Here is a 12,686-nt window from a genome sequence, read left to right on the forward strand (position 1 = left end):
CTCCTGTTGTAAAAACCCCATCCTACTCTTCCTCCTGTTGTAAAAACCCCATCCTATTCTTCCTTCTGTTGTAAAAACCCCGTCTTACCCTTCCTTCTGCTGTAAAAACCCAATTCTAACTTCCAAGTTGTAAAAACCCCATCCTACTCTTCCTCCTGTTGTAAAAACCCCATCTTACCCTTCCTCCTGTTGTAAAAACCCCATCCTAGCCTTTCTCCTGTTGTAAAAACCCCATCCTACCCTTCCTCCTGTTGTAAAAAATCCATCCTACTCTTCCTTCTGTTGTCAAAATCCATTCCTACCCTTCCTTCTGTTGTAAAAACCCCATCCTACCCTTCCTCCTGTTGTAAAAATCCCATCCTATTCTTCCTTCTGTTGTAAAAACCCCGTCCTACCCTTCCTTCTGTTGTAAAAAGCTATATCTTTCCTCCAAGTTGTAAAAACCCCATCTTACCCTTCCTCCTGTTGTAAAAAACCCATCCTAGCCTTCCTCCTGTTGTAAAAAACCCATCCTACCCTTCCTTCTGCTGTAAAAACCCAATTCTAACCTCCAAGTTGTAAAATCCCCATCCTACCCTTTCTCCTGTTCTAAAAAACCCCATCCTTTCCCTTCCTCCTGTTGTAAAAAAAAAAAAAAAAAAAACCATCCAACCTTCCTTCGTGCTATACATTGTAATGTTTCTCTTTAAAACATACATTCTGTCGTCCCGTAGCCTACCTACCCCTCGTAGCAGCGACAACATAACAAATTAGAACTTCAATAACAAAAAAAAGGAAACTTTTTTTCTTTTTTTTCCCCCAGGGTTAACCACTGAAAGCAAATGTTCATTCAAAAAAAAAAAAATATTCCACTAACGTTCTCTCTCTCTCTCTCTCTCTCTCTCTCTCTCTCTCTTACTCACTACTGCTGCCAGCAGCCTGCTGTTGTCAGCTGTGTCCCCCACCCCCCTTACTGCTGCCAACAGCCGGCTGTTGTCAAGTGTCCCCCTACTGTTGCCAACTGCCAGCTGTTGTCAAGTGTCACCCACCTGTTGCCAGCTTCCGGCTGCTGTCACTGGGCCCCTTTACTGTGGGCAGGAGCTGGCTGTTGTTGTCAGCACGACACACAGTGTTGCCACGTTACAACAGCGTCAGACCTCAACATGCCACTGTTGGCACGAGGGGTGTTTAACTACACCAGGTTTTAACACCGTCCAGTATACACTCCCAACAGTCCTGTGTTGCCAGTAGGATGTGGGAAAGAGAGGTAGGCACACACACACACACACGCCTGCGCGCGCGCGCTCGCACACGCACTCGTTCGCCTGGACCAATGAGCAGGGTAAAGACGACGTAAAACGAGTTTTTCTTTGGTTTTTATATGTACATGACTTGCGCACACGTTTTTCACCCCGTTCCTGTTATATGCCGAGGGGGACGTGTGCTCTGTGGGGTGGGGTTAGGAGAGAGAGAGAGAGAGAGAGAGAGAGAGAGAGAGAGAGAGAGAGAGAGAGAGAGAGAGAGAGAGAGAGAGAGAGAGAGAGAGAGAGAGAGAGAGAGAGAGAGACCGTTAAAATGGCGTCGTCACACTAGGTCAACCGTGGGCGGGGTCATGAACTTACCTATAACTATTCAACATCTCTTAACCTGTTGTGTATCACACACACACACACACAATATATATATATATATATATATATATATATATATATATATATATATATATATATATATATATATATATATATATATATATATATATTTGAAATTTAGCGCGTGGTCAAGTAAATTCCTTCTAATCCACGGGGAAATGATACACGTTAAGTTACCAAGTGCACTTTCGTGTAATGATCACATCATCAGGAAACATACAAGAAAGAAATATTACAGTCACTTGATATACAAGGAAGAGACGTAGCTAGGACGCCATTCCGTAAGCACTTGCTACGTCTATTCCTTGTATATCAACTGACTCGTATTTCATTCTTGTATCTCCCCTGATGATGTGATCATTACTCGAAAGTGCACTTGGGAACTTATCGTGATTCATTTCCCCGTGGATTAGGAATATATATATATATATATATATATATATATATATATATATATATATATATATATATATATATATATATATATAACGAAGTTCTCCAAATACCTAAAAATACAACCGTAATCATTGAATATGTTTATAAAGTAGATAGAAATCTTGCGTTGTTGGCTGCATAATCACATTAGACATAAGGTATGGCCATGTGCACAATCGTGTTACCTACAGTCGGTCATAGTGACCGGGCCAGTAAGTACGTAAGAAGGTGCTGCATTTCCCACTCTCTTCTCTCCTGCTTACGAAGTGACCTTAAGACACCTTAGGTTAGATTCCCCTGTCATACACCTATCTGTGGACACTGCCCTGTCATACACCTATCTGTGGACACTGCCCTGTCATACACCTATCTGTGGACACTGCCCTGTCATACACCTATCTGTGGACACTGCCCTGTCATACACCTATCTGTGGACACTCCCCTGTCATACACCAAATTCTAGGTGTATACCTACCCGCCATACCTTTAACCGCTGGTCTTACCTGATCATACAACATACTGCAGTTCTTACCTCACCTGATCATATAACATACAGCAGGTCTTACCCCACCTGATCATACAACATACTGCAGGTCTTACCCCACCTGATCATACAACATACTGCAGGTCTTACCCCACCTGATCATACAACATACTGCAGGTCTTACCCCACCTGATCATACAACATATAGCAGGTCTTACCCCACCTGATCATACAACATACTGCAGGTCTTACCCCACCTGATCATACAACATACTGCAGGTCTTACCCCACCTGATCATACAACATATAGCAGGTCTTACCCCACCTGATCATACAACATACTGCAGGTCTTACCCCACCTGATCATAAAACATACAGCAGGTCTTACCCCACCTGATCATAAAACATACAGCAGGTCTTACCCCACCTGGTCGAAACTCTGGATGTAGCCTCACCTGCCATTCTGGTCGAGTTCTATAAGATCGGGCGACCCTCCATCGACGTACCTGTGGGGGGAGACAGAGAGAGAGACGGGGGTGAGGTAATGAACCCGGGACAAACCCATCACAACTCACCTCTCCACGACAAAGGTCTTTCGCGACCAACACACACACACACACACACACGCAAAACGACACACTCTGCCACCCGACACGAACAGGTGACACTCTCTCTCTCTCTCTCTCTCTCTCTCTCTCTCTCTCTCTCTCTCTCTCTCTCTCTCTCTCTCTCTCGTACTGACTGACTGCGCCAAGAGCATCTCTCCGTTACAGTTTCACCTGTCCGGCCAATGTACACACCCATCGTCACACACGCCTTACATTTGACGGCGTAAACACTGCCAAATATCTGATAAAACTGACCTGCTTTTAATCAAGGTCTTACTTACAGTGTTGTTGTGCAACATTAAAAACGCTGTTTTTTCAGTACCTGTCTTACATTAGCTAACTTAGGAGAAGAGGGCAACACTAAACATTTAGACCTATCATTATTTTTCCACATTTTTGTTACTAGATCCATAAAACATCTTCCTGGCTTTCCAGTAAATGCGTGTGTGTCTATGTATGTGTGTGTGTGTGGGTGTGTGTGTGTGTGTGTGTGTGTAATGTACGTATATCTAATTGTTAAATGTTTACATTATATATATCATATTACATTATAAATATATTACATTTTGTATATATATATATATATATATATATATATATATATATATTTTTTTTTTTTCTTTTTTTCATACTATTCGCCATTTCCCGCATTAGCGAGGGAGCGTTAAGAACAGAGGACTGGGCCTTTGAGGGAATATCCTCATATGGCCCCCTTCTCTGTTCCTTCTTTTGGAAAATTTAAAAAAAAAAATGAGAGGGGAGGATTTCCAGCCCCCGCTCCCTTCCCTTTTAGTCGCCTTCTACGACATGCAGGGAATACGTGGGAAGTATTCTTTCTCCCCTATATATATTTATCTATTTATTCACTTTGCCCCGTCGCCGTCCCCCGCGCCAGCGAGGCAGCGCAAGGAAACATATGTAGCTTCGTCTCTTCGATGTATATCAACTAACTTATATTTCTCACTTGTGTCTCCCCTGATGATGTGATTATTGCAAGAAAGTGCACTTGGGAACTTATCGCGTTTCATTTTACCCGTGGACTCATAAGAATATATATATATATATATATATATATATATATATATATATATATATATATATATATATATATATATATATATATATAAACCTATGGACTCCATCAGCTATATTCAAATTCCACTTAATTAAGCCCAAATTTCACATTCCCCTGCAGGAAGAGAATGATGGCAGCCCACGTTCGTGCCCTCCCTCCCCTACCCAACCATGACCCAAGCCAAAGGAAATCAGTCACGACCCCGTGAACCAGCTCCACCCACACACGCGTCACCAGACCACGTCACATGACCATATGCTCTGTTGATGTGACTCTCTCTCTCTCTCTCTCTCTCTCTCTCTCTCTCTCTCTCTCTCTCACACACACACACACACACACACATAAACACAGACAAATGCACACGACTATCCACGAACAGAGAGAGAGAGAGAGAGAGAGAGAGAGAGAGAGAGAGAGAGAGAGAGAGAGAGAGAGAGAGAGAGAGAGAGAGAGAGAGAGAGAGAGAGGAGATGCAGCAACGAACCATCAAAAGTAAATTATCCCAGTTAGAAGGACACATTAACCCCAAACCAATACCAAACAGACCATGGAGGATGGTCATGGAGGGGGGGAGGGTGGGTGGGGGGGTCAACAATTAACCGAGACATAATTAACACTGCTGATGAGCCCCAATCCCTGGTACGAGTCTGGCCCCCTAACGATATCTTATCGTTCCAGGTGCTCACAAGGCGCGGGGAGACACGCGCGCCCTTAACAAGCCATCGGATACGTTTCTCCAATCACTGTTGCAAACGAGGGAGGAGGAGGAGGAGGAGGAGGAGGAGGAGGAAGGGAGGGAGGAGGGAGGGCATTGTGAGCATTTCTCGAAGGCAATGAGAAAACTGGCCTGCCTACTGACCGGGGAGCAAGTGTTTTTAACTATCGGGGGAAGAGAGAGAGAGAGAGAGAGAGAGAGAGAGAGAGAGAGAGAGAGAGAGAGAGAGAGAGAGAGAGAGAGAGAGAGAGAATGATCAGGAGATAAAACTGAGTGGAAAACGGCATCAAGTGTGCCACAGGTTATACCAGGGGTTACCAGGACCTGTACCAGGGGTACCAAAGGCTACATCAGGGGTACCAGACACTATACCAAGGGTGCCAAAGGCTATATCAGTGATACCAGAGGTTATACCAGGGGTATAAAGGTCTATCGAGGGTACCAGACGTTATACCAGGGGTACAAGGGACTGACTATCAGGGGTACCAGAGGTTATACCAGGGGTATAAGGGACTATCAGTGGTACCAGAGGTTATACCAGGGGGTATAAGGGACTACTAGGGATACCAGACGATATACCAAGGGGTATCAAGTGGCCTTAAATGGGAAAATTCCATATGCCATATACGAGGGTACCAGCATACCAGACGTGGTATGTTGGTCGTGGTATGTCATACCACAGGCATCAAGGTATACTTGGAGGGGGGGGAGATGTATTCGACATGTAATAAAGAAAGTATACATTACAGTCACTATCCGAGGAACTACATGTTACAATACATATTAGAGGAAGTACATGTTACACTACATATTTCGGGAAGGATTTAAGTTACGCTACATACAAGGGGTAGTATATGTGACACTACATATTAGGGGACCTACGTGTCACATCACATATTACACTACACACAAGGGGAAGTACATATGACACTACATATTAGGGGAACTACATATGACACTACATATTAGGGGTACTACATATGACACTACATATTAGGGGAACTACATATGACACTACATATTAGGGGTACTACATATGACACTACATATTAGGGGAACTACATATGACACTACATATTAGGGGTACTACATATGACACTACATATTAGGGGAACTACATATGACACTACATATTAGGGGAACTACATATGACACTACATATTAGGGGAACTACATATGACACTACATATTAGGGGAACTACATATGACACTACATATTAGGGGTACTACATATGACACTACATATTAGGGGAACTACATATGACACTATATATTAGGGGAACTACATATGACACTACATATTAGGGGTACTACATATGACACTACATATTAGGGGTACTACATATGACACTATATATTAGGGGTACTACATATGACACTACATATTAGGGGTACTACATATGACACTACATATTAGGGGAAGTACATATGACACTACATATTAAGGTATTGTATGCGTACGCTACCTTGGGTGACGCCATAAGGGGGGGGGGAACAGACAGACAGACAGACAGACAGACGGGAGCCGTCCAAACTTCTCCCTCCCTGTCCACCGACATTACCCGTCCCAGACGCTCCTGACCCCCTCACTCAGCCAGACAGTCCACAGTTCTCAACACCGCCCCCACCTCCCTCCTCCATCCTCGGCTGTCAAGATCCACTCCCTAGACTACCTCCACCTCCGTGTATTAGTGACGCCCTTCAACCCTGTCATTCTCTCCCGTGTCCCCGTCACTCACTCTCAAGAGTTACCGGAGAAAATGTTTTAAAGTTCCGGAGCACGAGGACGCGGTCCTTGAGTACGACGGTCCTTGAGCACGACGACGGTGCGATCCTTGAGTACGACGGTGGCACGATCCTTGAGCACGACGACGGTGCGATCCTCGAGCAAGACGGTGCGATCCTTGAACACGACGACGGAGCGATCCTTGAACACGACGACGGTGCGATCCTTGAGCACGAAGGTTCGATCCTTGAGCACGACGACGGTGCGATCCTTGAACACGACGACGGTGCGATCCTTGAACACGACGACGGTGCGATCCTTGAACACGACGACGGTGCGATCCTTGAGCACGAAGGTACGATCCTTGAGCACGACGACGGTGCGATCCTTGAGCACGACGACGGTGCGGTCCTCGAGCACGACGGTGCGATCCTTAAGCACGACGGTGCGATACTTGAGCACGACGGTGCGATCCTTGAGCACGACGGTACGATCCTTGAGCACCACGACGGTGCGATCCTTGAGCACGACGGTACGATCCTTGAGCACGATGGTACGATCCTTGAGCACGATGGCACGATCCTTGAGCACGACGACGGTGCGATCCTTGAGCACGATGGTACGATCCTTGAGCACCACGACGGTGCGATCCTTGAGCACGACGGTACGACCCTTGAGCACGACGGTGCGGTCCTTGAAAACGACGGTGCGATCCTTGAGCACGACGGTACGATCGTTGAGCACAACGGTACGATCCTTGAGCACGACGGTACGATCGTTGAGCACAACGGTACGATCGTTAAGCATGATGGTGCGGTCCTCGAGCACGACGGTACGATCCTTGAGCACAACGACGGTGCGATCATCGAGCCTGACGGTACGATCCTTGAGCACGACGACAGTGCGATCCTTGAGCACGACGGTACGATCCTTGAACACGACGACGGTGCGATCCTTGAACACGACGACGGTGCGATCCTTGAACACGAAGACGGTGCGATCCTTGAGCACGAAGGTACGATCCTTGAGCACGACGACGGCACGACCTTTAAACACGACGGAACGACCCTTAATACGGCGGTACGATCCTTGAGCACGACGGCACGACCTTTAAACACGACGGAACGACCCTTAATACGGCGGTACGATCCTTGAGCGCGACGGCACGATCCTTGAGCACGACAGCACGATACTTGGGTGTGAGGGCCAGCTCCTTGACCCGACTCCTTAATGTCCTGGTCCAATGCCAGGCCGTGACACCCATGGAGTCGTACGTGAGGGGTCGTAACCCGTCGTACTCAGGGTGGGGGCTGGGAAGGGAGGAATGACGACGTATCGGACACATGAAAGGCGAGAGAGGGACGGACCGACCTCCACACACCGCCCCACCAGCCACGCACCAACGCGTCAACCCCGCACGATAACGCACGGCTAAAGCGTCACTAACTTTTGTTAAAAGACTCAGCGCTTAAAAAGGATAAAAATAACAACCCCCATGCCTCAACGAGCACAAAGTAAGTACAAAAATCATAACAGAAAGAAAACGGTACTTCACGGTGACGCTACATACCGATAACTATGGTAAAAGGAAACCAGTAACGCTACATACTGCGCAGAACGTAACGCCAAAAAAGTTATCATCACCTAACTAGACGTAACGGTAACGCTAAGATGCATAACTTTATGTAACGGTAACGCTAAGATGCATAACTGTACATAACGGTAAAGCTAAGATGCATAACTATACGTAACGGTAACGCTAAGATGCATAACTATACGTAACGGTAACGCTAAGATACATAACTATACGTAACGGTAACGCTAAGATGCATAACTGTACGTAACGGTAACGCTAAGATACATAACTATACGTAATAGTAACGCTAAGATACATAACTATACGTAACGGTAACGCTAAGATACATAACTATACGTAACGGTAACGCTAAGATACATAACTATACGTAACGGTAACGCTAAGATGCATAACTGTACGTAACGGTAACGCTAAGATACATAACTATACGTAACAGTAACGCTAAGATACATAACTATACGTAATGGTAACGCTAAGATACATAACTATACGTAACGGTAACGCTAAGATACATAACTATACGTAACGGTAACGCTAAGATGCATAACTGTACGTAACGGTAACGCTAAGATACATAACTATACGTAACGGTAACGCTAAGATACATAACTATACGTAACGGTAACGCTAAGATGCATAACTGTGCGTCACGGTAACGCTAAGAAGCAGTCTTATAATCGCTATGGGGGTAAACCCTGTCTGCGGGTACCACTACCGAGCGTAAAGGTCGGTTTACACGTCTGACGGTGTAAACTCCTACGGGAGACGCGGGATACCAGGGGTTGAAGGTGGGGTAAACCCAGCTGGTCGACTTCATGACTCCCGCAAACTCTCGCCACAACACAGAAGTTGGAGGGGGGGGCAATAACCAACACAGGGATGCCAGAGTTCCAACAGGAGGGTGTGGAGGACGGCAACAGGAGGGTGTGGAGGACGGCAACAGGAGGGTGTGGAGGACGGCAACAGGAGGGTGTGGAGGACGACAACGGGAGAGTGTGGAGGACGACAACAGGAGGGTGTGGAGGACGGCAACGGGAGGGAGTGGAGGACGACAACAGGAGGGTGTGGAGGACGGCAACGGGAGGGTGTGGAGGACGACAACAGGAGGGTGTGGAGGACGGCAACAGGAGGGAGTGGAGGACGGTAACGGGAGGGAGTGGAGGGCGACAACGGGAGGGTGTGGAGGACGGCAACGGGAGGGTGTGGAGGAGGGTGATGATGGCAGTAGGCCCAACACAGGACGGCAGGCGGGAAGGAGACGTGATGGATACGAAATGAGCCAGACGTAGAGGATGTCAAGACACGTCGTTCACCTTACGAAGACAGTTACGACGATGGGGGGAGACATGCCAGGCCCCCAGTAATGATGGCTCACCTCACCCCTCTCTCTCTCTCTCTCTCTCTCTCTCTCTCTCTCTCTCTCTCTCTCTCTCTCTCTCTCTCTCTCTCTCTCTAAGTCACTTGGGTAATCCACTCCCACCCACTCTCCACCGTTCCTCTACCATTGGTTCGACTGCCTGACAAAGAGAGTTCCTTCCTTCCCCAGACGACCCACATCCCTGGGAAAGAATTGCCCATGCCCTTAGCCAAGAGACCTAACCCCCAGGTCCTCCCCAGCTTACCTATCCACACCCCAGGACCAAACCTCCCCAGGCCATCCCACTACGCGTCACCCTACCCCAACATCTCCCCCCAGCTTCTCTACACCCAAGGGTCAAGCTTCCTTTGGACGTCCCTAACTTCTCTTCACCTTAGAACCAAACTTCTCCAGGTCCCTCACTGAGGCCCACCTTCCCCAAGTACCTCCTCAAACTTCCTTACACCCAGGGCCTCACACCCACCCTCCCCCATACCCCTTACCCACTTACCACCTCAGAACTGCCCCAAAAACTTCCCTCAACCCCAGTGCCAACCTCCTCACCCTACCTACCTACCTACCTACCCGAAGACCGCCACAGCCCTCCATATAACCCAAGACTAAAGGCATCACCAGGCCCGCCCCCTCACAGTCCCGACCCACCTTCCCCAGACCAGTGACACACGGCAGCTGGTTCATCCTCCGTGCCGACCATAAAAAAAAAAAAACCGCCCGAAGTTTCCGAATAATTAATCATGTAGATAAGGCCAAGAATTAATGGAGGCAGTTTTCCAGACCATTGAGCGTCTTGAGATAAGTGTATCACGGGAGGAGAGTCCACCGACGGGTGAGGGAGGGAGAGGAGAGGAGGGGGACACTGTCCCCCGACGGCCGCCGTAAAGTGGGTCGCGAGAGGGATCTGGGACCCCTCACCTCTGGATACGAAACACACACACACACACACACACACACACACAAAGGAGGCCCCCTCTCCCTTCCCCCTCAAGGCGTAAATAAAGTTTTCAGGTAACACATCCACAAAAAAAAAAAAATTCTGGATATAATAAGTCGTCCATCATACCAAGGGACTGACACGGACAGGACGGGCCTACCTACGCCAACACACTTTCGGGGACCACGAAGACGATAAAGTCCCCAAGCTCCCGTGTTGTGGGCGATGGTTCTCGTGTCACCGCAAACCTGTATTTGCCTCGACAAAATACATCTGCTTGCGAGACCCGCGTCAACAGGAGAGGGGGGCCTCTGTATTTGCACGGGGGGAAGAGTCTGTGTTTCCTAAAGATATGCACACCACCGAGAGGGTGTCTCTGTGTGCCTCGGCGAAGCAGCTGGGTGTGAGGCGAGGCCAGGCCAGCACAGGGAAACACCGGTGGCACCAAGAGGCTGTGTTTTTATTACCGCAGCCGAATTTCCCAGCGACGATGATAAAAGATGGCGATATATCGTCCAGTGTGTGTGTGTGTGTGTGTGTGTGTGTGTGTGTGTGTGACTTCCTGAGGCAAATAGTGAGGAATATGTGATATGAGGGGGAGTGTCACCCTTACGCGTGATGAACGGCTCCCCACGGCTCTCGGTACTCTGTCTCTTTCCCGTCCACCAGCCTCCGTGCCCACCCACTCCCCGTCCGTCGTGCCCCGTGCCAAACCCGTCCACGGGGGCCCACTTCCCTCCTCCGGCCATTGTGCCCCCCGAGCCAAACCTGTCCGTGGTTGCCCCATGCCGTACCCCGTCCAACGTGCCCCGTGTCGTATCCCGTCCAACGTGCCCAGTGTTGTACCCCGTCCACCGCGCCCCGTGTAAGAACCCCGTCCAACGTGCCCCGTACCCTTCCTCCTCCGTCCACTGTGCCCCCCGAGCCAAACCCGTCCACAGTACCCCGTCCACTCTGCCCCGTCCTACTGATAACATCACACACCTCACCCGCAACTTGACTTCGAAATATAATGTTCAGTGCATTAGCCTCTCTCTCTCTCTCTCTCTCTCTCTCTCTCTCTCTCTCTCTCTCTCTCTCTCTCTCTCTCTCTCTCTCTCGTAATTTTCAGTTCATCAGCCTCTCTCTCTCTCTCTCTCTCTCTCTCTCTCTCTCTCTCTCTCTCTCTCGCAATTTCCACAGGGGTACACTTTACTTACCCTCTCTGGCCGAGACACATGTAAATCCACAGCTGTTTCCGCTACCCTCTGGCTATAGTTCCCCCCTCCCCCCCCCAAAAAAAAGGAAAAAAAAGGGGAAGAATTAAATGAATGGAACGCAACAAGGTAGATTCTACCAGTGAAGGAAGGACCCTTGCCTGCGTCAACGCCCAGCCAGACGACACCACAGTAGAGAGTCCTTGCCGTGGTGGTATATGGCGGCAACACGTCATCATTTCAGCAACACCTTTACCCCCCCTTTGGGGAGTCACGTGATGACATGCGCAGGGACGAGGAAAAGAAAAGGGGGGGAGGGGTTTAAAGCCACCGGGTTCAGCGTGCCGAATCTCCAACGCACGCATTACCGTCATCCGGCATTTTACGTTACCGTGGTTTCCACGTCAAACCAGAAAGGTTTCGTTGTGCTTCATTCCCGGGACCGACCCACCCACCCACCTTCCTCACCCACACACTCACCCACCTACCCTCCCGCCGGTCATCTACCACCAGCAAACTTGGGGTCCGACACAATGGCATTCTCCAGGCGAGCAGCGACGACCTCCCCCAGCTATACTCGGTAATATTCTCCTTCTTCCTAACCTGACTGCCACAATTACCTTCGTAAACCTCGGAAAGAGTCGGGACGAAAAAGCACCTTAGGAGGCCCCCCCCAATGAATCAAACTTTGTGTATTATATTCTTTTTCTTGTTAATTTACTTTTTTTTTTTTAGACCAATTTGACTTGAACATGTCTACCAGCGTCATGTCGGCTATTGAGAGAGAGAGAGAGAGAGAGAGAGAGAGAGAGAGAGAGAGAGAGAGAGAGAGAGAGAGAGAGAGAGAGAGAGAGAGAGAGAGAGAGAGAGAGAGAGAGAGAGAGAGAGAGAGAGAGAGAGAGAGAGAGAG

The 12,686-nt window shown here is 48.4% G+C and overlaps 1 protein-coding gene across 44 annotated transcripts in view; it reads right to left on the reverse strand.

The window, feature by feature from the left end:
• LOC139762916 (CUGBP Elav-like family member 1) overlaps positions 1–12,686 on the reverse strand; it is a 464,351-nt gene that overhangs the window by 289,660 nt on the left and 162,005 nt on the right. For 42 of the 44 annotated variants that reach the window (XR_011715864.1, XM_071688195.1, XM_071688391.1 and 39 more), the window contains exon 2: positions 3,006–3,056. The exons of the other annotated variants lie outside the window; for them this stretch is intronic. Coding sequence is in view for 40 of the 42 variants with exons in the window: in XM_071688195.1 (XP_071544296.1) it covers positions 3,006–3,056 (51 nt within the window). In the remaining 2 variants the exon portion in view is untranslated. The remainder of the gene's footprint in view (positions 1–3,005; positions 3,057–12,686) is intronic. 44 annotated transcript variants of the gene reach the window in all.

The sequence above is a fragment of the Panulirus ornatus genome, chromosome 3 (genome assembly GCF_036320965.1).
Source record: "Panulirus ornatus isolate Po-2019 chromosome 3, ASM3632096v1, whole genome shotgun sequence".
Classification (NCBI taxonomy): domain Eukaryota; kingdom Metazoa; phylum Arthropoda; class Malacostraca; order Decapoda; family Palinuridae; genus Panulirus; species Panulirus ornatus.